Source organism: Perna viridis, chromosome 3 (assembly GCF_037379345.1).
Source record: "Perna viridis isolate PV_CMFRI_1.1 ecotype Kerala chromosome 3, ASM3737934v1, whole genome shotgun sequence".
NCBI classification, from domain to species: Eukaryota; Metazoa; Mollusca; class Bivalvia; order Mytilida; family Mytilidae; genus Perna; species Perna viridis.
The window spans coordinates 42,861,252-42,887,828 of record NC_142447.1 but is presented as its reverse complement, the minus strand read 5'-3'; the positions used below and the strand labels follow the sequence as shown (position 1 = coordinate 42,887,828).

General features: G+C 32.2%; 1 protein-coding gene across 1 annotated transcript; it reads right to left on the bottom strand.

The window, feature by feature from the left end:
- Nucleotides 1–58: 58 nt before the first annotated feature.
- Nucleotides 59–26,574, bottom strand: LOC148622353 (phosphorylated adapter RNA export protein-like). The gene is made up of 5 exons (XM_088572208.1): nt 26,452–26,574; nt 20,299–21,040; nt 17,220–17,311; nt 13,321–13,487; nt 59–2,375 (listed from the first exon to the last, which is right to left on the bottom strand). Exons 1-5 carry the CDS (start codon nt 26,521–26,523, stop codon nt 2,150–2,152), a joined length of 1,299 nt encoding a protein of 432 aa, XP_088428334.1. The 5' UTR covers nt 26,524–26,574; the 3' UTR covers nt 59–2,149.
- Nucleotides 26,575–26,577: the final 3 nt, after the last annotated feature.

The window sequence follows — 26,577 nt, the reverse complement described above, 5'->3', positions numbered from 1 at the left end:
ATTGCTCACGTTTTTTGTAACCTTTTTAATTGTAGTATCTAAATAACAATTAAAGTGATTATCAATGGAAGATGGCTAATCTATTTATTAATATGTCACAAGGAAAATAGGTGAAAGTACTTCTGAAAAAATACAAAACAAAACAAAACAAAAAACATATTTCCAATAACTATTGGTTTTTGGTTTTTGTATTTGTTCACCATAAACACACGCATTTTATGACTTCCATAAGTATTTCAAAAGTAATCATTGTAAATGTTTTCGATCTCAAACATATAATTTAGAAGCATGCTTTCATTCGTATTTAGTTTGAGCAAAGAAACTGATAAGGTAGTGTGTGTGTGTGTGTGTGTGAAATGAAAACAAAAGCATCCAAATTAATAATTAAAGAAGCAGATGTACCATTGGGACAATACTCCAGGCTTCATAAAAACCAACGAAGCGACAAGAGAAGATGGAACATTGACAAACATTTTACTCTTTTCACTTCCCCATTTTAATCGAAGCTTTTAATGTAAAAAAACAGTTATATGTTTTTAAACATCTATAAATTAAAGAAGATCATTTTAGTCGGCCAGATGTCAAGACGACAATGTTTGCAACATCACCACAGCCTACAACTCGTACCTGAACTGTAAATCATCTTCATGACTCCACACACACACACACACACACACACACACTCAAATACATACAAAATTTATGAGTCTGCAATTAGATTTAAAAAGTTTTCACTGCTGCCAATGTCGCATGCAGATTTAAGTAATACCACAGAGTACTACCTACCATACAGAAGATGCGTAACCAAAATTAAACATGAAGTTGCAAGCGTTGTTGTGGTAGGCATATCCCCACTAATACAGGAAATTAACACCAGAAAGCAATCAAAATGGAGTACAAAGAATGTCCTGTCTATATGAAGCCACACACCAAATTAGAGATCTGAAATTTTTTTGACAAAAAATTTCCTTATCATTCCACATAGTGAAAGACTGCATCCCATGGAACAGAAAGTTGAACTCATACAGCATCCGAAATTGCTTAGAACCTATGCCTCATCTTTATGAAGCAACACACCAAATTTGAATTCAATCCATTTTTTGGGAGCCACGAAAATTGCAACAAAATTCTGACAGACGGAATGACGGACAAGATTAGGTGATTATACCACCCACTCATTGAGTGGGGGTATAATAGTCCAAATTAAGAGTTCCATAGATTCAGCTGAAAGAAAAGCTTGGAGACAGACATGAATGCATGTACATGGAGGAGACATGCAAATGCATTGCACATGCAACAGCAGTCAAAACAGATAGGCAGTATAGACAAATAACCAGTTTAGAAGGACTTGAATAACTAATTTCTATCATTGAGAAGATGCCAAACCAAGACAAAAGTTGCACAATGTACTAAATTCATGCATGCTGAAAGTTCATCAAAAATTCCTTCCATTGAATGATTATCAACATTAAGCTGAAGAACATTTTTGATATATCTGTTATCTGTTAAAAGTAATAGATTGGGACAAACTGACTTCATTTCAAAATGTTCAATTTGGAAATTTGTTAAACCTCTTTAAAATGAAGAGACTCTTCATTTTTTAAAAATTAAGTGGAAAACTAGTTTCTTTCTATTTTTCACAAGAAATAATAAATAAGTTAGCTAAATATTAAATTTCTAATGAACTTCAGCTTCTATAATGTACATAGTGTTCTATGTCATAGATAAGGAGTGAATTATTCATAGTACTAAATTTTAGAAAAATTTTATGCATAATTGTTAGTTTTTGAAATGCAATCAAAATGTAATTGTTTCAACTAGTATCTGCAAAGATGTTGACATAGAAATCAAGTGTTAGAGTCTGACAACAGAGTCAATATTTGTAAAAAAAAAAAAAAAAAAAAGACAAAAAAAAAACAATATAAGAATTAAATGTATATAAAACAATACATTAAACATATATATGCAAATTACAGGAATTATTTTTTTCCTTTAAAATACACCATCCAACAAGCCATTTGAAACATTTATGACTTAAGTATATGTGATGACTAATAGTAAAACTTGAATTAACCTTTTCTGAATCACCAGATCACTACGTAGGTTAGAAATTCAAAAACTACCATCATGAATTAAGAACTTTAAAGTATCACCCTAAAACAAAGTCAAGTTCTACTTCTTCACGATTCAAAATATCATCTTCGATACTTTTAGAACTAGTATTTAATTTGTCCTCCACAACCATTCCCTTATTTTCTTCATCTGATTCACTTCCTGATTCTTCTTTTGTGTCTACTTTCACTTTGTTATGTTTGGCCTCTTCAAGAAGTCTGTTCTGTGGAAGCATTTTTGTCAGTCTAGACTGTTCCTTTTTCCTGTGCAAAGGTAAATGAAAGATTCGATGAGGCAACCTTGAATTTTTGCACTTGGTGGTTACAGACCATGGGCCACATAGGGAACACTGACCCCGACTGACCCCCTATGGCATTTATGGGACAATGGTTTTTATATACTTAATATGTACACTTTCATAATTGAGGTGTTAGCCATTTTGGCAATCACTGCAAAGTATAGAATTTTCAATACAAAAGAGGATTAAGTGCTTAAATTTTGGTTTTGTCCGTCAGTAACATGTAAAAACATAAGCTATCATAATTCAGTATGGGATTTACTTACTGATTACATCAAATACCATTACGTAATTTGAATTGAATAAAGTTTTTGTTATTTCTTTTTAATGTTATCCCCAAACCATAAAAATGAGTCATTTTTTATTTACAATTTCAACTGCGATCTTAATGACTCCTTAATCGAAACTGTTTATATTGTGAACAGCTTACAAATAACTTATTTATTCATTTAATGACATGTGTTCGTTAAATTTCTGACTGAAAAAAAGAAACATTAGCAATTTTGGATTTTGTCGTTTACTATTTTTACTATTTATATCATTTATGGCAAAGTTATGACTAAGATTTTAAAAGGTATGGAATCAATGAATATATTTGTTTTTTTACAAGTCATTACGTATAATTGTAACTCATTATATAACGATTTTCTATGATAAGTGGTAGTATCTTTAAGAATCAGGCAGTGGGTGAAACATGGTATGATAAAAAAAACATCATTTTGATAGTGTAATTTGATTATTTTCACCATCAGAATCAAGGAAAAATGTCAAGACTTTCCATATCATGCTGAACCATTGAGTTACAATTTCATTGAAATGCACTGAAAATGAACATTTCAAGGGCAGATAACACTGTCGAAAACCTCATTTTTCTGAGATTCTATTGAAAAACTTCTGAGCAAATCCATTGATATAGAGATCAAATAATTGTCTTTTCACATGAAGAAAGTACGTATATTTGAGTGATATTGTAATGTAAGACTGGTGGGGCTTTGACATGCATGTTTTTCATTTTTCCCAATTTTGCGTGATTCCTACAAAAACTTACACTTCAGGATCAAATTTTGATGATCAACCTAATGCCTCAAGAATTCTCCTTACAGTGCTGCGGACAGGTATCAAAAAGTGTTTTTAGTTTTTGACTTTAATGGGCCTAGAGGGTATACGGCTATATCATATGTCAATGGAAAGATAAGTCAATGTAGTTTTTTAATATCGTACTTATCAAAGTGAAAAACGGTCAAGTTTTCTGTTATTTTGCATTAATTAGAGAAGGGTTCAAAAATTAATCGACCCCAATACACTTTGGTAAGTAATTTAAGTGAAATCGTTTATTGTAGGTATTGGAAAACGGGTATCATGTCAAGATCACATGCATTGAATTTAAAAAATGTAAAAAAATAAAATTTTCCAGCACAAGTTGACTATCTAATAACAGAACAAAATTGCCTCTAAAACTGGTTACATTTTAGTGCATTTTCAATGATTAAGAGATATCGAGGCACCGTAGAATATTACAATGTATATCTAAATATTCTATATTGAATAACAAATAAAATAAACACAACGTTCTCGATTTGATCTGCAACATGAGCTTTGCAAAATGAGATTGAAGTTGCAAATTTTCACATATTTTAACTACTAATTATATCAAAATTGTAAAATACGGAATCCCTGACAATCTGTTGTGTTTCCGAATTGCTGGTACAAAAAAAAAGTATTAATATTATCAAAAGTACCTTATTTTTTTACATGATCAATATTTCAAGTGTTTTTTAAGCAGATAGATAAAAGTTCGACATTTTTTTCTGTTATTCAATAACTGAGCGCGCAACAATGTTCGTTTGGTGGAAATTGGAACGAAGAGCAGGATATCCAAAGTAAAGACAAAGCACCAAAAAATACAAAAATAGCCATAAGAATAATATATATAAATTTAAAGAAGTAATGAGCAGCCCAGGCTTCATAAAACACAACTGGGGTTTGGACCAGGTTCAGTGATAGGATATTAATTTTAATGCCTTTTCTCTTTTTTTTTTTTTTATATATATATTCACTTCAAGCACCCGTAGATCTGTTCTTGTATAAATGATGTCATTTAAATGTAGGAGGGCAACTCCGGCATTGCTTTAAAGTCATCTAGTATGTGACAGTGAAAAAAAGAACGTTACAAAGATTTTTTGTAAATGGAATATTTCAAACAAAATCGGCCTTTACTGTCATATAGACCCAATCAAAAGTTTCCAAATTATGAGTTGCTTATTTCCGATTCCTAGCTTTTACATCCTCTTCGCTAGGCAAGGGTTACGGTCCTGCCTCTGCAATTAGGAGTGGGCAAGACCGCAACCCTTGGGCAGCGAAGCTGCTTTTACAGTTGTGATAAATCCCAGTTTCAGCTTAACGATTTATTCTTTACATTAACAGACAGACCTGATTGGCTGCGGCTTGCTCGAAAATTAAAATTATGACATTGTAAACGTTCAAAAAATCTTTTATTCCTTGTCAAAATAAGATACTTTCTTATACCAATCTATTCAAAGCACAAACCACTTACTACAACTGCTCTGTACATGTATGTTTACGCTGCAAAAAAAAGTAAGTTTATAACAACTTATAGACAGTAAATACCAAATGATTGATTGTATCCCCTGTTTATAAACCTCTTGATGAAAGCCCCTCCCTTTTTCTGACATTCTTGATCCGCCCCTGCCCTGGGCAATGATGTTTCCTTCGAACTGATATTCTATAACAACTGCGTTACCACTGTGTCCCATTCATACGGCTACTAAAACTGGGGTCTTTTATAGAGGTAAAAAACTATAATGGTCTGAACATTTTCTTCTTTTTGCGTTGAAATGTTTACAAGGAATCTGGTTTGTTTTAATCAGCTCGTTTAATTCGTTCAGAGCAGCGGCGGATCCAGAGGGAAAAAAGGGGGTTGGCACCCCCTTTTTTTGGAAACTTATGTGTGAAATAGATAAAGAATGGTAAATAATGTCCTAGCACACACAACCTTTTTCTCAGGAACCGTGGAGAGCACCACGTTTTTCAAAGTGTGGATCTGCCCCTGCAGACGATATTGCATTACAAGCATCAGCCTGGCACACACTTCAACATAATAAGAAAATAAATATTGTGACAACATGCATGTACTTGCATACACATGCTACCATGCAAAGTTCAAAGTTCACAGTTTATGTATTGTCAAACTTATTAAGAAATCCAGCCTTGTCATAAACCCCCGAGTCGCACTTATTTTGTTTGAGAATCCCTGATTCATGGATTAATCTTAAACATTTTATTTGAAGTCCAAGCAAATAAAGACAAATGCAAAAAATACATATGTATGTATGATTTTTGTATGTAAAAAAGTAAATCTCAAAACCTGAACTCTTTTCATCAAAACGTACGGTGAACTCTATACTTAACATCTGCCTTTGTTCATATTGTCCGGAAACGATTCCGTGTTATACAATTTTAGTACAATTAACAGTTTCAGAATGTGAAAATTTGCAACTTCTTACTCATTTTGCAAAGCTCGTGTTGCAGATTTTTGAACCCTTCCCTAATTAATGCAAAATTGCAGAAAACTTGACCGTTTTTCACTTTGATAAGTACGATACTCAATAACTACGTTGAAATATCTTTCCATTGACATATGATATAGCCGTATACCCTCTAGGTCCATTAAAGTTAGAAAAATCCTTAGCTGTCTGTAGCACATTTAGTAGTCAAAAGATTACAAAACTCTCCATGAATAAATTTTCAGATGATTTTAAGGTACCTCTATAAGTTTTATTTATAAATCAATGAAGCACAGAACTTCCGGATTATTTTACAGAATACACCAAGATTTTAATCCAGAAGGTACAAATAATATTTAGTTCTGTAATTTAAATTTTTCAATTTCGTAGGTACATGTAATCCTTTTATTACATTTTAGTTATCTAAAGTAGCCCTATAATTTTGGCTTTAATTTGAAAACTCGAAGGTTGCTTTCTAACAATTGGATTTTGAGTTATTTCTCGTTTACTCTTATTCAACAAAAATTAAAATTATCAAATAGTTTAATATATTCAAACCTTCAGAGCATTTAATTTTTTTTTTATATTACAGTACTTTTGAGTGTATTTAAAAAAATGTGAGTTTCATAATCTCTATACATTTTTATATAAACCCCAATCCCAAACATTTATGTTTAGTGTACAATGAATATCTCTGTAACATGCTATAATTGGATAAATACATTTGTACATTACATTCATTGCTAAATCTTATCACGAACCATCTATGACCTGTAGATAATAAAAAACACTAATTTATCCCAACAAAATTGGATGCAGTATGAAACATTCTATTGTTAGTTTAAAGCCAAACAAATGACAAAATATGGATCATAGGAAAGCATGATTCTTACCTGCTGAAGATATGGATAACTATTTTTATCTAGATACTTACACATTATTTGCTTGGTTAAAACGCTATTTTTTGTATTTTCATGGTAACGAAAGAACAAAAATATAAAATCATATAGATATTGCAAATTTTGGTTTGCTGTACTTGTGTTTCATGGAGTAATGTCACATCAGCAGCATTTGAACCACATATGAAGGAAGTTAACTATTTAGAATAAGGTTGTCCATGTACACTGAATACAAGAAGTCCTCATAACCAAAAATATTGAAACAGGAAGCCAAATCTAGCATTAAGTTCTACCAGTGATTGTCAAAGGAGTTACATATTTGTAGACCTGTGTTTAATACAAAGAATGGAGTCTCTGGGGTTTTGAATGGCAAGGACTATGATGATGACTGAATAATAACAAGAGGTTCCCAGGAGCCTGAATCACTCACCTGGTTGAATTTTGCCTTTCAAGGGCAATAAATTTAACAAGAAGTAGTCCAACAATTTTGAATCAAGAAAACTTTGGTAGAACTTATCATAAGGACCATTTCAGCAATTGAAAGTTTCTTTCTATCTTTTGTAGTTTCAAGATATTGGCTGAAAACTGTTGAGAAAATAAACGTCATTTTTTTCCCTTTCAAGGGCAATAACTCTTATAAGGAGATGTCTGACAACTTTTATCCCTAAAAACTTTTGTAGACATAATAATAAGGATCATTACAACTAAGACAGAATTTGGCCAAACCTATGGATTTTTGAGATATATGCGAAAAAGTACTGTCTTACCCCTATGTTCTATTTTTAGTACCAGCGGCCATGTATTTTGATAGATCATAAATCCCCACACTAGTTCTATGCAGATAACCCCTAGGAACATTCTTATTAAGTTTCATTCTAATTGGTCAAGTAGTATCAGAAGAGAAGATTTTTGAAAGAAATAACATTAAAAGGAGCAAAAAACGTTGAAAAAGGGCAATAACTCCAACATAACTAAAAGGAATAAACAAAAATTTGACCACAGATAGATTTCGTCATGCTGAACACTTTTACTTGTTTCAGAATTTAGCTCAACATAACGGTTTTGGGGATATAAGCGAAAAACTACTGTCTGTCCCCTATGTTCTATTTTTAGTAATGGCAGCCATGTTTTTGACGGATCAAAAATCCTCACACCAGTTGCTATGCAGAATACCCCAAGAAACATTCATATCTAGTTTGGTTTCAATTGGTCAAGTAGTGTCAGAGGAGAAGATTTTTGAAAAAATTGTTAATGACGACAGACGAAAATGATGGACACCAAGTGATGGCAATAGCATGACTCCAAAATGGCAAAATGAATTAAAACGAAAATTTCACCACAGGTAGATCTCACAATGCTTAACACTTTTATCCAGTCAGAATTTGACTTAACCGTAAGGTTTTGGAGATATATGATAAAAATTACTGTCTGTCCCCTATGTTCTATTTTTAGTAATGGCAGCCATGTTTTTGATGGATCAAAAATCCCCAAATCAGTTCTATGCAGGATACCCCTAGGAACATTCATACCAAGTTTGGTTTCAATTGGTCAAGTAGTGTCAGAGAAGAAAATTTTTGAAATAAATTACATTAAAAATAGCAAAAAAAAACATCCAAAAAAGGCAATAACATGGCTAAATGGACTAAAACAAAAATTTTACTGGATAGAGATATCATCATGCTGAACACTTTTATCCCTGTCAGAATTTAGCTCAACCTAATGGTTTTGGAGATATAAGCGAGAAACTACTGTCTGACCCCTATGTTCTATTTTTAGTAATGGCGGCCATGTTTTTCGACAGATCAAAAATCCCCACAACAATTCTATACAGGATACCCCAAAGAACATTCATACCAAGTCTAGTTCCAATTGGTCAAGTAGTATGAGAGGAGAAGAGTTTTGAAAAATTGTAACAATCATTTCCAATGTTAAGGTGTACAAACTAGAGTTGTGTATGTTAAATCAAGAGGTCCCACATTATTTTGGATTAGAACGTAATAAAGGGTCAATACTTTATGGAGATTTCCGTAGTTTAATGGTTCCACTGATTTTCTAACAAAGGCTTTTGTGCTGTCCTCTTCATCATACGTTAAAAATTTTGGAATGCCGAACATTTGTTTCAAGGAGTATTCTCCAATCGGCAGAATTAGAACAAATAACATTGGAAGGTCTAAATTGAACTAAAGGCTCTAAAGAGCCTGAATCGCTCACATGGCTCGATAAGCAATATTCTATTTTTGGAAAGGCAACCATGTTTTTTTCTTGGATACCATTCCTAACGCTCTTACTTAACGAACAACCATATCAATTTTCATTAAATTCTGTCCAGTAGTTTCTGAGAAGAAATTTCTTATAAGTAATAATATTTTAAATAGCAAAAAGATGTTGAAGAAGGGCAATAACTTCAACAGCGTTCAACAGATTTACAGGAAAAATTTCAAAATCTGGCTATTCTTAACACTTAAGGATATACATACACAAAATTTTTTGTCATACCCCTATATTCCATTTTTAGTAACAATGGCCATGTTTTTTGAGCAATCAAAAATCCCCACATCAATTTCATGCACCCTAAGGAATTTTCATACCAAGTTTGGTTCTAATTGTTCAGGTAGTGTCAAAGGAGAAGGCTTTTGAATGAAAAACATTGAAAAAGGGCAATGCCTCAAATATGGCCTAACAGATTAACACAAAATTTGATCACGGATATATCTCATCATGCTTAACATTTTTACCAGTCGGAATTTGGATAAACCTACATGTAACTGTTTTGGAGATACAGTGAAACTTCTCCAAACCAGACCCTCAGAAAACCAGTCTTCCCTTCAAAACGGCCGTTTTCAAAAGTCCCGGCCGATGTGTGTTTTGTCTTCAATAGACCGGCCACCTCCTACATGTAAAACCGTACATCGACCAGTTTTTCACAGTTTAAGTTACATATTTCAAATTAAAACAACCTCTCAATTCCAGCCGCCCAGTTATTGTTCATCTCTAATAAATGTGTCAACAAAACTGTAAATGATTACATAATATTATGTAATAAAAAATTCATTCACAGACCGGTTTGCATTTCATCAGTGGACAGATGATAATTGAAGGGGACAGTAGTTTAGACAACAAATTTAATCCTGACATTACATTTTGTCACTGGTTGGCTGTTAATTGGTGTGTACACATGTCAGGCAACTGGGGTCATTTAATAGTATGATCTTTACAATCTTTTAACTGTCAATTAATGTGACCTGTACCCAAGCCAAAACAACATAGGGGTGAAATTATTAGACTTTGTTGATAGGAAATTTATGAAAATAATACAAATAATTAATTACCATCAATAGCCATTTGTTCTTCAATACACATTCTTTCAGAACGGTGAACATTATTTTGTCAGCAGTACCGTTTGTAAAATCAAATCATTTAAAAATGATGCAAGCTTTGAAATATAGTAAAAGGACAAAACGTTTGAACTGGTATTAAACTTGTCTCGACCAACAAACTGACAAGGTGTAGGGTTATAGAACACATTAATGGAAACAGCTCTTAGAATGCATTGCTATTTTTCACAAAACCGGCCACCCCAATAAACCGGCCATTTTTTCTTGCCCCAGTGGTGGCTGGTTTGCAGAAGTTTCACTGTATATGCGAAAAACATTTGTCTGATCCTTTGTCCCATTTTTAGAAATGGCGGCCATGTTTTTTAGGGGGTTTTGAATTTTGTAATACATAGGTGTCATAACACTATTTCTGGTCTCCATTACTTTCTATGTTAAATTCAGCTTTTAATAAGGCTCAAATTTTTTTTACATCAGTACAGATAGTGCTAGAGGGGTATCTTTATGATGGTCACCCTTTACTTTAACTCTCATAAAAATATCAACATATCTTATGTCCCTTCTAAGAAAAAATGGTAAAGTGAAAGTAGACAAGTGCAGAAATCACTACTTTTGTTTTGAAATTTAGCCATATCAAGGGGCCTAGAGTTTTTTATTCAGAACTGTTTTACCCTACACTGAATAAAGAAAATGAAGTTTTTATAGTATTGCTGATTCATTCAGCTTTCAGATGACACCAAGTTTGTATACCTAAACTAAACAAGAAGAATGATAGGGTGCAATATTGGGACTACTTCATGTCACTATGAACTACTTTCTTGTATGTGCAGGCTACTGTTTTCTGAAATAGTGGTATTACACCTACAATGTATTTCACATCTATGCAAATAATTTATGAAATAATTATAACCACACCCTCAGGGACCTTTGAACCATTAACAGTATTTTTTTTTTTTTTTAATTTTCATGAATATTAATAAATATAAATTTGAATCTTTGTAGGTGGTAAGTTTTAATTCCATGATGGTTGTTCTTATTTTGTTAATAGGAAAGAACATTTAAAAATTGTCTTTTGTGTAACTTAACCAAATATTTAAGATCTTTTTGTCACATTTGTTGTGATGTTAAAGCTAGCACTTGATTTAAAATTCAATCATTCGAGTACTACTTTTGTGGAATCTTAAGCCAAAATAAATATGTAAGTGTAAGTATTCAATAACTTCCTTCTTTGAATTCATAAACACATATGACAAGACTTAAACAGTATCGACTTTCTGGAAAATGGAAAGATATGTTTTCAGTTATGACTTCAAGAAAACCTGACATGAACAAAAAACCTAAATTTGATAAATGAAAAAAAAATCTTTTTATTTGAAAATGACATAAGATCTGATTAAAAGTAATATAACAAGTAAAAATAAACATTGATTCAAAGCAATTATTTGAAGTTGCATGACAAAAATCAGAGATATGAGCAAATTTCTCAGATCTGAAGTTTGTTGATTTTTCAAAATTTTGCAATAACTTTATGTTCTTATTCCATAAAACTTCTATATTCAAACTTGACAAGTTAGACAATTATAACCCACAAAATGTTTTTTTTTCTTTAAAAAAATCACTGTTTTGTTTTGGAGTAGGGATATGTTTTTCACTTCAAATGCCTTGAGACATTGGTGAATGTTTTGACTCATCCTAAAGCATAAGCACTTGATCATGGTTTAGGATAAAGAAACTATAATTTTGGTGATATTAAGTAAGTTCAATTATGTTATTTAAAGATAAAAAAAATCATGGCAGTAATATATTTTGAATTTTTTAATACTTTGCAGTAAATGCTAGTTAGCAAACATGTTAATTCTCATTTTATGGATAATAAAAAAGTTTTTTAAAAAGCTTTGCAAAGTGCAGCAAGATTCAACCACAGTGGTTGAACCCTGAACAGTTGGGGCAAGTGTGGACACAATATTAGTTTTTGACACACTTCAGCATAAGGACTTACAATTCATTATGAACACAATTTTTTCGTGGTCATATAAAAAATGGCCTTGAAAGTTCCACATGGAGAGGAATCACCACGAGTGAATGTGGCCCATTGACTATTAGAATATATTACTAGAAAATCGTAGGAATTTAAACTACTATGCTTCTAATAAAGTAGAATGGTCAAAAACTTAAATAAGGAACAAGGGGACAGTCTTGACTGACTGAAAATAACTGTGACCCAAAAAAGTTATAAATTTAATTGGTTCCAGTTAATCTCTATTTCAAAATTTGTTTTAACCAATGCAGAAAAAGTCACCCCTATCATTATACATGTATACATTCCACTCTGAAAGTAGGGGGTATAAATAGGGGCTCTGTAGAGCCTGAATTGCTCACCTGGCTTAATCAGCCACATTCTAATTTTTTTGTTAACTTGGCCATATTTTTTTTCTTACATTAAAGTTCCTAAAACTCACGCCAAAGAAACAATCATATCAACTTTCAATTAATTCTATTCAGCAGTTTCACAGGAGAAAATTTCAAAGTAATAACATGTAAAATAGCAACAACAAAAAAAACATCCAAAAAGGGCAACAACTACGACATGGCTAAACAGATTTACACCAAAATTTAATGACAAACAGATCACATTAGCTGAACACTTTTACCACCATGCCAGAATTTGGCTACACCTAATGATTTTTCAGATATATATGGGAAAAACTACTGTCTGATCCCTATGTTCTACTTTAGTAATGGCAGACATGTTTTCTTTATGGATCATATATCTCCACATCACTTCTACATAGTTGTATGCAAAATACCCTACAGAATGTCCATATCAAGTTTGGTTCTAATTGGTCTAATGTTGTCAGAGGAGAACAGTTATGCAAAATTGTTGGCAATAACTCACATGGTTCTTAGGGCCAGGTGAGCTACAAATAAGGGCACTACCTGCTTTCTGCCCGGGTGAGTTTAAAGATATCAGAAAAGATAACATCAAATCTGACCAGTAGCTTACTTTACATATACAATGTACATTGTAAATTGTTCACATTCAAGCATATGCATCATACATCAACTTAAGTTATTTGGAATTTTCTATATCATACCAGTATCAATATTTAAATTCATCCTGTAGAGAAGACCATGCAAAAATTAGAATTTCTAACCTTTGTCGATTTCTTTTCTTTTTTTCCTTTTTCAATTGTTTCATTTCTTCAAAGTATTTTTGCTGTTCATCTGCAAATATTACATCAACCATTTCCTTAGTAATATCTTTATCTTGTTTAATCAACTGAATAAAGACACCTCCTGGAGTTCTTCTTCTGGAGCCATCCTTAAAAACAAAAACAAACCACATCTTCCAAAACTAACAAGTCAATTATACTACAGGCACATAACAATATGCATATAACCTTTGATACACAATGAAGAAATACTAATTACAAAGAATGATTCATAAACCAAAGTATTTCTTTTCTGCAGGTGGCACTCTAAATATTTCAATACAAATCAAGCATAATGACTACACAAACTAGAGGCTCTAAAGAGCCTGAATCAATTACCAGGCTTAATTAGTCATATTTTATTTTTTGTAAAAGCAGCCATGATTTTCTAGGATAAAAATTCAAAAAAATAAGCTAACCCAATCGATGTCTGGAACTGCATCACACTACAGCTGTGATTCATAGTTGCCAAGGAAAATGTGACAAAAAAAGTGTAAGGGATAGTTGTATATAACTATAGAATTACGGAACATTATTCCCATAAAAATTAGAGAATCAAAACTTCCAAAAATAATGCACAACAACAAATGGTGTTATTGCTACAAGCCAAGTTTTATGAAATTCCGTTCCTCAGTTTTAGAGGAGATGTGATGACAAGCTGATTTATTATGATTCATGGTAAATTTCTAAGTTCAAAGGAAATAACTCCCATAAATATTAGAGAATCAAAATTTCCTGAGAATGTGCACAACTCGTATATTGTATGGTGTTTTTGTTACATACTAAGTTTCCCGAATTTCTGTAGAGTAATTTTAGAGGAGTGGTCTTGACAAGCTGATACATGATGATTTATGGTAAATTTCTAAGCTCAAATGGGGCATAGCTCCCATAAACATTTGATGATTAAATTCAATGATGCACAACTTGCTACATACCACTTTTTATGAAATTCTGTAGGGTAGTTTCAGAGGAGATGTGATGACAAGCTGATACGTGATGATTTAAGGTTAATTTTTAAGTTCAAAGGGGCATAACTCCTATACAAATAAGAGAATCATAATTTCCTAATAATATGCACAACTACATATGGTGTTCTTGCTACATACTAAGTTTCAGGAATTTCTGTTTAAAAGTTTCAAAGGAGTTGCAATGACAAGCTGAAGTGTTATGGATGAACAGAAAGACAGACAGATGGATGGAAGAAATGAACCAACTCCTAGACCTGCTTCCACCTTTGGCAATGCAGGTAAAAATCAATCATATCAACATTCATTGAATTCTATCCAGTATGTTCACTAGAGAAGATTTTCAAAGTAAAAACATCAAAAATAGCACAAAAAATCTCAAACAAAAGGTTTTTAGTTCCAACATGGGTGAACAGATTTTCATGAAGATTTGGCCTCAGATAAATCTCATCTGAACATTTTAATCCCATGTCAGAATTCGGCTGAACCTTACAGTTGCTGAGATTTATCTGAAAAACTGCTGTCTGACCCCTAATTTTTTAAATACGGCATGAGTGGTAAGGCAAAGAAAAAAATAATGGTAAAACAAGAATAATAAGATGCCATTATCATAAACTTGTTAGCACATATACATCTTCAATATATGCATAAACATATGAAGAGCTTTGTGGAGCACAGCATGATACAACTGCAGCATGCTTAACTCTGTTCATTTGGGGCAAGTGTGGACATAATACCAGTTTTAAAGCATATGGACTTACAGTTCATTATGGACACAACAACCAACTGGTTTGGTCACAATATAGCACACAATTTGAAATTTAATAAAAAATTTTCAAAATTGGACCAAAAATAAAAAAGTCATTTTTTTTTTATTGTGGGCCCTTTGGCATCTTATAACTAGAAAACTGTGAGAGATTGAAAAATGCAGGCAGGGATTTTAATATGGAATCCAATAAATGTTCAAAATCCATTAATTTTTTCTGTCATGGCCCAATTTGTACCTCTTCAAACCCTAAACTGTTACAGATAAGCCTACCCTGTAAAAATTTTCAAAACAGAATTTCGTAAGAAATAGACTGTCATCTGAATCATAGAAATTGGATCAACAATAAACTTTTTCTATCAATTCTAGTAATAACACTCCCTTCCCGACATCAAGCCCCTTATTTCCAAGGGGGATGGGGTAAAAATTTCCAAAACTAGTGGGCTTTCCACCATGTCCCCAGGAACAATGTGTTTAAATTTCGAAGTTATAATCTTGAAAGTTAACGTATATAAACTAAAGTTAACAGATGGGAACGATGATGACAGCAACAACAACAACGACAGGATAATACCATTATACGACCAAAAATGATTTTTTGCTGTTGCATAAAAATAATATCAGAATTGAAGTGGTCCCTTTGTGGCCACTAATTCATGCAGGATTCCAGTCACAATTTCTTAAAAGGTAAAATCTTAATCATTGGATACATTCACTTTTACTCAATTTATTACATGTATCCAGACATCAGGAAAAGGGCTTGTGACAAGTTTTGGGCCCCTCATTCCTATTTTGTGCAAGTCACAACCACCAATGATCCTTTGTGGTATTTCATCTGGTAATACAATTTCAAAATGATCAATTCACTTTATCACAACTCATTGGCCTGAAATCATAAAAAATGTTTATTTCAGACCCCATTTTAGCCCCTGATTCCCTAACAGTTCAAGTTACAACCTCCAAAATCTATCACAGCCTTTCTTTGGTTGACATTTGAGAGATCTCAGAAGTACCCATTCTCCATGTTCTCAGGTTTACAGAATGCACTTAAGGGGGTACCTACTTTGTGTCTGTGACCCAAAATATTATCCAAACTTTGAACAATGTATGTACATACCAGTACTTATATTGAGGATAGGACCTTCTGTATGTATTGTAGAGAAATTTTATGATTTTTTTTCTAAATATTTAGCATTTTGAACTTTTTCATCAAATGTCAACTAATTGATGTGGGAGATTTTGTGTTGCAACTTTTTCCACTAAAACTATACGACATTTAAAACAAAAAATAGGCCATTTAATGGGACATTAAATTATACCCTGCCACAATGCAAATATTTACAGGGTAAAACAACTTAAACTGACCATATACTTTGGTAAAAATAATCCAATTAAACTGAAATTCTATCATCAGTTAGGTACATGTAATATTTCATTTTAGTCCTAAACATTATGCCTAAATAAAATTTCAAATAAATTTCATCTAAATCCATTGAGCAGATGAGCAGGGGCAATGCAGAATAATTACCAGGTTTTATCATGCAGAACTGTTAAACTATATTACCTCCCTTTGCAGACAACTACATCTGCATAAAGATGCCTAGGATCTTCTATTAAGATTTCATAAAAATTTAATTAATGGTTGAGGAGTTGTTTTTATAAGGAAATAAATGTGTAAAATCCTCCTTGGATTATTCAGTATGTCCTTTTTCAGGATTTGACAATAATCAGTAATTATCTTGCATCAAGTTTCATTAAAATACATTAAGCAATTTAGGGGGATTTGGCTTGACAAGATATGTGGACTGACAAACAGACACAAACACAGAGAGAGACAAATGGGGTGATTCCAAAACACTCCAAACATAGTTTGCAGAGGTGAAAGACACTGTGCACTTTTAATATGCCAAGGTCATACATTGTATAATGATGTACAAAAAATGCACATGTGTCTATGTGTAACTGTATACAAAGTTCATGATGACATGTGCTCAAATCAAAATTCTGATGGACAGATGGACACTCAGATAAAACAATTTAAATACATGTACACATGTACATGTATATGTTCCCTTAGCAGAGATGAAAAAGACCTCATATAACAAACATACATTAATAAACATGCCACCTTCCTCTTCTATATCCTCAGTGGCATACATTAGTTCTATTGCTTTCTTCTTACCAATAATGTTTATTATTTTTTCTGAAATAGAAATATAAGTGTTAATAAAAAAAAGCAAGGAATGGAAAAAAGTCTAGATACAAATGTAGGACAACAAACTAACCGAAAGGCCATTTAACATTTAAATTGTTTGTTCTAGGATCAAGTACAAAACTATGAGTGAAGGAAATGATTCCTTTTACCATGTTTACATTTTTTAAATCAATCTTTCCTTGGGAACCAAGATTTTTAGTGACAACAACATAGTGAAAAACAGCTAAGTTGAACTTGATATCAGAGAGCATCCAAAATTACTTACAATGTACATTGTATGCCCCACGCAAAAAAAAAAAATCAATCCATCCATTTGGAGCCGAGATAACTGCAGCAAAATTCAGACTGATGGGCTGATGGAAAAGGTGATTTCAAAACACTACCCACTCAGGATGCCATCAGTAAAGCCTTTAGCTAAACTTCCTCCCTTTACAGGTCAAACCTAGCTCATATGAAATATAAATTGCTCTGAATTCAAGAAAATATCACTCTAATCCTCTCTAGCCCTAATGGATATGGTCAATGCCCACAATATTAATCCAAACCAGTCTTTAGAGACTGCCATTCAAGATATAAAACCTTGTGAAATACATGTACCTTTATCAAGTTTAATACACATACACTCTTCAAAATTATTTAATTGTACATAATGTTTGCCAAACAATTGGGGTTAAAACCAAAAAAATCAATCAAACCTTCCTTTTGTGGTATGGCACTGGTGGTTCAAATTCAAATACACTGTAGATCCATTTAACTTTACTCAAGTAATTGTCTTGACATCAGGAAAATGCTTGATTCTGGCCAATATAGTACCTGAACTGATCTGTGCAACTATACTTGTGATTGGTCATCGATCACCAATCAGTTTCAAATCAGTCATCGATCCATCAAAACGTTCCATTGAATTGGTGATTGCATCATGTGACCACTGAGCAGTACATATATTTTAAGGACTCCATTGTTTCGTTTGTAAATTTTACTAAATGCAATAGATTTAAACATCAATTAATTATTTTTATTTACATTTCATTTATTTTTAACAAAATACAAAATGTGGATTTACATGTAATATCTGAAATTTAAGGAAAGTTAATATGGTATTATATTGGATTCATTCCAATCGAAATTCTGAAATTTACATGAACTGACCACCAATCATTTCACATAACAAAACTGCAATCAGATCAGTCACCTGTCATCGTTTTTTGATCCGTCAGCAATCATTCTGTCAGCAGTCATTGATCCGTCAAATAGTCATGCAGATTGGTTCAAGTACAGTACAAGAAATTTCTTAATAATTTCAAGTCTTGAGCCCATCAATCCTAGCCTTTTTTTAGAGTCATGGCATCATGTACAATTTGAAAGAGATCCATTCACTTGTACATCTATATTCAAATTATTGTCAGGACACCAAAATGTTTACAGACAAGGACAATAACGCTGAAAATGATGACAGCATTATCCGAATTTTGCTGCAGTCATACAAAAAGACCAGTGATGTACCAAGAAATTAGTTTAAGTAAGCCATGACAGGCCTAAATACCTAAAAAAATCACAGTGACATAGTAAATTTTGTAAGAAATCTGGCAAAATAAACCAAAAAAAGATAAGGCTCTAGAATTCTTTTTCCATCTTATACATTGTAAAGATAAGCAGGTAGATTTCAGACCAATCAGGTTATGAAAAATTTAATTTACATTTCAAACCTTTTCATGTAGAGCAGAAAATTCCTTATTTTAAAATTCTTGTTCAAAAAGTATTTGCATGTACACGTACATATCTCTCTATATTGTAGTTGTATTACAAAAAACCAGGATATATAGAGGATTTTTGCTAAGATTTTGAAAGCTTCAGTCACCCTAGAGTGAGAAAATGGGAACATTTCATTGGGATTGTTTGTATCTGACATACAAGTAAGATATTACACAAGTTACAGTTTCTAGGCCAAATGAAAATTATGTGTGATTCTGGTCAACCAACTGACATCATTGCTCAAGTTTTTACTGCAAACCCTAGACTTTTTTCCGAAATGAAAAACAAATTAAAATAAAAACCAACCGACCCAATTTTCAATTTACTTCCATATTTTAATGCTCATAGCTACAAAATGTATATCTACCTTTACTTGGTGTAGTCATCAATGTAACAGGTGGATTAAGGTTTTAAAATACTGGTTTTTAGTTCATACTGAGGTTAAAGGCAGTATTAATTATTGAAAATGACAACTACAACTTGTGGAGTAAACTAAAAAAAATCATTTAAAGAAAAACCCTACCTGCTAACACTGATTTTCTGTATGAGGTGACCGGCACCACACATTTTTTTTTTATTTGGCATTACAACCATGTATAAATATCCTGAATAAAACTATATATGGGTGGAAGTACAATAATGTACATGAAAAAGTATACACATGTATCTTTTGACGCATGCTGAAATAGTGCAAAAGTTGTCACACATTTGATGGCTTACAGTCATCAATATTTTTTGTACTTTCATAGTTTTCAGATGATAAAATGAGGCCAGAACATTTTGGCATTTTTTCTGAAAAGTTTTTGTCAATGACAAAAATGATGAGTGCTAGAAAAGTCATCGCATATACATGTAGATTATTTTTAAACTCTTATATGGATATGTAAATCATCATGCCGATTTTACTTCAGAATGATAATATGCATTTCATACATTAGTATCTAAAAAGAGTATTTCACTGCCATTGTCAATAAAGTCCATGAGATTTAAAATTCTTGTACATTGTATGTTGAAAATCAAGTACATACATGTATACAATGAACATGCACATTACCAGAATGTACATGTACATGTATCTTGCAAAAATCATTGGAATGTTTTTATTTGATAAATAAAATTGCAGAAGCAAGACACTTCAAACTTTTGAGACTTAATAGTTTAAAGTATTTTTAGTTTAATTTCAACTACCCATACAAAAAGTGCATTTACTATGTGTTAGTTACCTATTAATGTCCTTTTCTTCTCATTTAAGTTTTCTACAATAGTATCAATGATGACATCATTACTATCATTTTCATTGCATGTTCTGTAACGTTTCTGTCTTTTAGTATGATGACTATCTCTTTCTTTACTATGATGTCGCTTATTACGCTTTCGATTGTCTGTTTTATCACCAATTACTTTTTCAAATGGGTCCAAACTCTCAGGCCTGCCCCTGGCTCTTTCATCAAATAATCTTTCACCTTGATGAGCTTGAAGATAGTCATATGCCTCAACATCTCTATAGCTATTAACCACATGAAGTTTCCTTTCTACACCAATTGAACCCATCGTTTGTGTTAACGATTGCTCTGTGAGTACAGAACCCCAAATATTGTTTTGTTTTTTACGCTTTTCTTGTCCTTCAAAACTGATACTCCTTGCAAAAGAAGCTTCATGTTTGGTACTTTCATTGCTATTTGACCGAACAGGAGATTTAATAACACTTGAAAGTTCCATATCTTTATTGCCCATTCTGTTTGAGAAGTATTTAGATTTCTTAAGTTTCCAAAGATCAGTGTCTTCATCACTAGAAACAGCAGAGTTATCATCTTCATCGGAATCATTACTTGTTATTTTGTGTTGACGATACACATTATTAGCTTCATTAGATGGTCTTGTTATTACATTGTAAGTATCTAGTGGATCTGGCTCAGCTTCTTTTTCACATTCACCAGAATTTTCTCTGGGTTCATCCTTTTCAACCTAAGAAAAATTTAATAAAACAGAGAATGAAATTTGATGGTAGAAATGGAATAAAGCAACAGTTAAACTTCCTGAAGAAGAAAATTGTTTGATTGATTACTGTGATATTTCATTTTTTTACTTTAATGTTGAATGGTTATTCAAATATATTTTTCACCATGATTTTTTTTTATCAGATTTCAGTCTTTTGAAGATTTCTTTGCTAAAGTTATGTTCCAAAAGTAACTAGCTAAACTAAACAATCTTCATGGGTGGTTCCAGTGTAAACTGTTCAAAATGTCAAGAAGAATATAGGGGTTATAATGTTAAACTATCTTAAATATATTTAAAAACAAAGGGAGTTTACACTTATTGAAATAAATGTACACATGCATGTACCGGTAAACTATTCAACAAAGTTTCAAGAAAATTGTTTGAAGCATTTTCAGGTTATGCAGAACTATGGAAAATATCCCCATTTAATATGTCCTGTCTTAAAAGAAGGTGTATAAAAACTATATTCTAATATGTCATCCTTAAGAGGCCTTGAGACCACAACCATAATTAATTTTTGATCACAATATGAGAATCACATGCTAAAATGAGAGTGGTTTGTGTCAGCATTGATTATCTCCAACAAAGTCTTTAATCGTGTAAATATCATTCAGATGGATTTTATTGTCAATTAATAATTGAAAACATACCTAAATAGGTCAAATTAATGTATTTGTCTAGTCTTGAATCAATGATAAATGTGTTAAATTTAGCTGTATTACATTTCATTCATTTTAGTAGAGTGAAAGAAAATCAAATTCATATTTAGTAAAACATAATTAACAGAATAGGTGACCTTCTTGAAAATGTATAATGATAAAAAATGATAAAAATTGTTTTAAATAAAAAAAAATATACTACTAGCGCAGATTGCTGGTTGCAGTCTGCAAAATAAACATGTTGTAAAATGTTGGACCATGTTTGAATTCTGTTACCTTAAATATGCAAACAACTAATGTGATAACTGTGATCTTAAAATTTCCTTCATTTTTATATCAGATATATAAAGCACTGCTCTCCTTTTTTGTTAAAGCTACATGTGTTTTACTGTTTTCCCCAGAAATTTGTGAAGGCATGTTACTTTATGTATATTGAAGGCACTAAATAGTTACAATAGGTCGGTTTTTTTTTTTTTTTTTTTTTTTATTTTTTGGGGGGGGGGCACCCCAACTTAATATGAGGACAATTCATTGTCTAAAACCTGCAATAAACAGCCTTCAACCAGCCTTGGTGTTAGGAAAGTATCATTAATGGGTGCTAACACCACAGGATAATATATTTCATTGCAAATCAGGTAAAAATGATAAAATAAATCTAAAATTGAAAGCTGAGTTTTGCCAACTAGGGGCACATTGTAAAATTCATGATGACAGCAGCATGGTACAGCTAAATTGGTCTATGGAAACCATGTATGCATCTATGCATGTTTTCACTGTCGAATATAGCTGAAGTCTAAAGTTACTTGTACAAAATGTACCTTAGGTCACAAAAATGCGAAAAAAAGCACTATGATTCTTTTAGTTTCATTTGTTCATATACATGGCAGAAAGAGGTATAGAGTCCATTTATAGACTAAGTTCAACATACTAAAAAAGCAGAAAAAAATAATCAAACTACTCCATAACAGGAGGTGCACATATTTAATATGTATAAAATGTATATAATCACTGTGTAAAGTTTGAATAAAACTGCTTAAATACTTTTTGAGTAACATGTAAAAATAACACAAAGTACAAAAATTCACAACAAAAAGTAAAGAGCCTGAATCGCTCACCTGGTTTGAAAAGCAACATTCTATTTTTTGTTTTTTCTAGGATGAAAATTCCTAACACTCATACATAAGGAACAATCATAAATTTTCAAAAAATTCTGTCCAGTAGTTTCTGAGAAGTAATAACATTAAAAATAGCAAAACAACATCGAAAAGGGGCAATAACTCCAACATGGCTTAACAGATTAAAAATCTGACCACATCTCATCATGTTGAACATTACTATGCCATGCCAGAATTTGGCTAAACCTAGCAGTTTTTGAGATATATGCAGAAAACTTCTGTCTGACCCCTACATATGTTCTATTTTTAGTAGAATGGTGGCCATGTTTTCTCGACAGATCGAAAATCCCCATATCAGTTCTATGCAGAACACCTAAGGAACATTCATAATAAGTTTGGTTCTAATTGATCAGAAATTGTCAGAGGAGAAGTAACATTAAAAATAGGGAAAAAATGTTGAAAAAGGGCAATAACACCAAACTTGGCTTAACAAATTTAAATGAAAATTAGATCGCTGATATATAGTTCTCATCGTGCAGAACATTCTGTCATAATATGGCTGTACTTAAAGGTTTTGGAGATATTTGTGAAAAACTTCTGTCTGATCCCTATGTTCTATTTTTATTAACGATGGCCATGTATTTGCAATAGATCAAAAATCTGTACATCAGACCTCTACAGAATATCCAAAGGAACATTCATACCAAATTTGGTTACAATTGGTCAGGTAATGTCAGAGGAGAAGATTTTTGAAAGAAAAAACATTAAATTAAAAAAGTGCAAAACTAGAGGCTCTGGAAAGCCTGAATCAGCCACCTGGTCATTTTGACTTTCTAAAGCTAGATTCTTGACATTACCGTACTATTGTCACAAGAATTAATCAATAGAGAGCATCTTAGTTATCAATCCAGTTTGCATATTAGAAAATAAATATTTCATCGTCATATTTTTACCCTTTAAGGGCGATAACTCCAACATCAAGCAACAGATCTTTATGAAAATTTTGGCATAGGTCCGTCTCACAATGCTCATTAATTTTCCCCCCCCCCATGAAAATTTGGCTAAACCCATTGGTTTTCAAGTAATTTCAACAAATCCTCAATTTTTAGTAGTGGTGGTCATCCTACAAGTTGCCTCCAAGGTAAAGATTTTTTAAAAAAATATCCATTTCAGGACCCATTACTCATTCATCTGTCTACAGTTCCTTCTGAAAATTTCGGCATAGGTCCAATTAATCATGCTGAACAATTTTACTCCCTGCCAGATTTTAGCTAAATCTAATTGTTTTTGAGTTATTTACATTAATCTGCAATTTGACCCCTAACATCTATTTTTAGTTACAGCGGCCAAGTTTTTCGTCCAGCACTGTGAGTTTCACCATACTTGAAATTTCATTTTACCCTCACATCAAGCTCCAGCGATATCTTTATTTTAAATTCCATAATTTGTACATTTCCGGAACAATATAAGTTCTCCATGGGAGGTAGGAATATTTTACACATATATGTAGCCTCTGATGTAAATAAATGCACAAATATTGAGGAACCTTAAGGGAAATTAAGATACATGTACATGTATTAACTGTAGAAATTTTCCAATTAACAGAATAAGGGATTTTTTCTTCTGATTGATCTCTTCCGATGCTTCAACTCTAATCTTATTTGATAAGAGAACAAAGTCCAATATGAATTTAACCTTTGACTATAGACCTGTAATTAAAGAGATCATACATGTGACAAAGTCATTCTTTCAAAACTGGAGATTTGTCATTTTTCAGCTGGAGATTTGGTTTGAAAACTGGAGGTTTTTTATTGGCGTTTGTTTTCACGGCACAACAAGTCAAATATGTTTGAAATTTATGGAAAACCTTGTTTTAAGTCTGTTTCCATGAGAAAAAATGCTGAATACTCTATTTGAATGGTTGGAAAGACCTTTTTGATGGAGTAACACTTGGACATTTTAATGATTTTATTTATTATTGACAATTCAATTTATCAAGGATTTATATATAGCTCTTTGGATATATCTACTATAATTAATTAAATAATTTTCATTTAAAAATTGTCACTACATGCATAATTTCATTTCACATAGTCATTACTGGCTTGGTACCACTTCAACTTTGACTTCCATGCAGCACTGAATCTGGAACAGTCCTTTGCTTTCTTGGCAGGAGGTGCTGAAGATGCAATATTACGTTTCAGCATTTTGACGGTTGATGATCGTGAGAGTGCTCCAAATAGAAAAAATCACTTAGTTCCTCCATTGACTTGGATAAAAACAAGCCATACTTTGAGTCATTTTCAGTGAATGCATGGTCAACATTTCCATAATCATCAAAAGATCATATGTCTCGCATCAATATTTACACTAGTCCCAATCGTCGGTAATAAATCGTTTAATCAATTAAGCGTGTGCCACTAAAACTTTGGATAACTGTCAATCATCACCTGTTGTTATATAATCATCACACATCTTTTAAATTATGTCTCGTCGATAACCACTAAAGCCCTAAATTACTGTTTATTACCCTAATTAACAGTAATTAACAGTTCACCTGTCTACCCAAGATCAACTGGAAATATCATTATTCGATCCTCTCAGGCTTTTTCTTTCAGTAAATAAAAAAATGGCGTCCAAAATTTGTTTACAGTATAATGTTTGGAAAGTGGTAGATTTTCTGTTTCAACAGTAGGAAGGTTCTAATTCCGGTAGAATTAAACTACCGCCAGTAGGTTCACATGTATGAGAGATGGAGTTTGACAAAATCACACGATATATGTACTTGAATTCTGTATTTATAGCTGTAGATAATAAACAATATTCTCTGAAATTATCTACTTAAATGTATGTATAATGTGAACAAATTCAACCATTAAAATGATAAATAATGTATTTATTCTATTTAAATGGTTGATTTTGTTCATTGCAATTAATTGAAAATTTAAAATGAAAAATGTTCACTTCCATGACATGGCAACCCAGGATATATGTTCACATGCATATATATCAACTTTTTTATTATCAAACTTACATGTATAAAACTTTCAAGGAAGCATTCATATAAATGCTTCAAAATATCCCAGACAATTTTGAAAATATGGATTAAAGGGTTTGAAGGCCACATTTAAGAAAAAAAAATTGTCAGAACTGCCTTGAATTAGCCAATCCCTTAATGTGTACAACTTCTTGGCAATAAAACTTTCTCTACTATGAAGAAACTTCATCACCGAAATCAGCTGATTTTAGTTTAACAGGAAATTAACCAGCATGGATATTTTACTTAAATTTCGCACAAAATGTTTATCAGATTATAGCCAAAGAGGAAGAACAATAGTCAATAAATTATAGTGGATGTAAAATTGTAAAAGGCATATGGCTATTTTAGAAAATAGTCAACTGCATTCTCATGCAGGTTACACCTGCCTCACATAATATTCAACTGCACATACTTAGAGGACATTGTCACTGACAAAATAAAACAACTATCATGAGACATGACCGTCAATGCGTCAATCATTCGCACTTTGAGTTTGAAGTTTGGTGAAGATGTAAATCATCTTGAGATACGATTCTGACACATATAATCAATACTTAAAAATACCTTATACGCTTGGAGCGAAGCGTCTTCATCAGAATCAAGAATTTCACCCTCTTCAAATTCGTTATTCTCCATGCTCGGCTTTGGATCTGTTACCTTGAATGGGATTTTAAAAATGAAAATAGCACT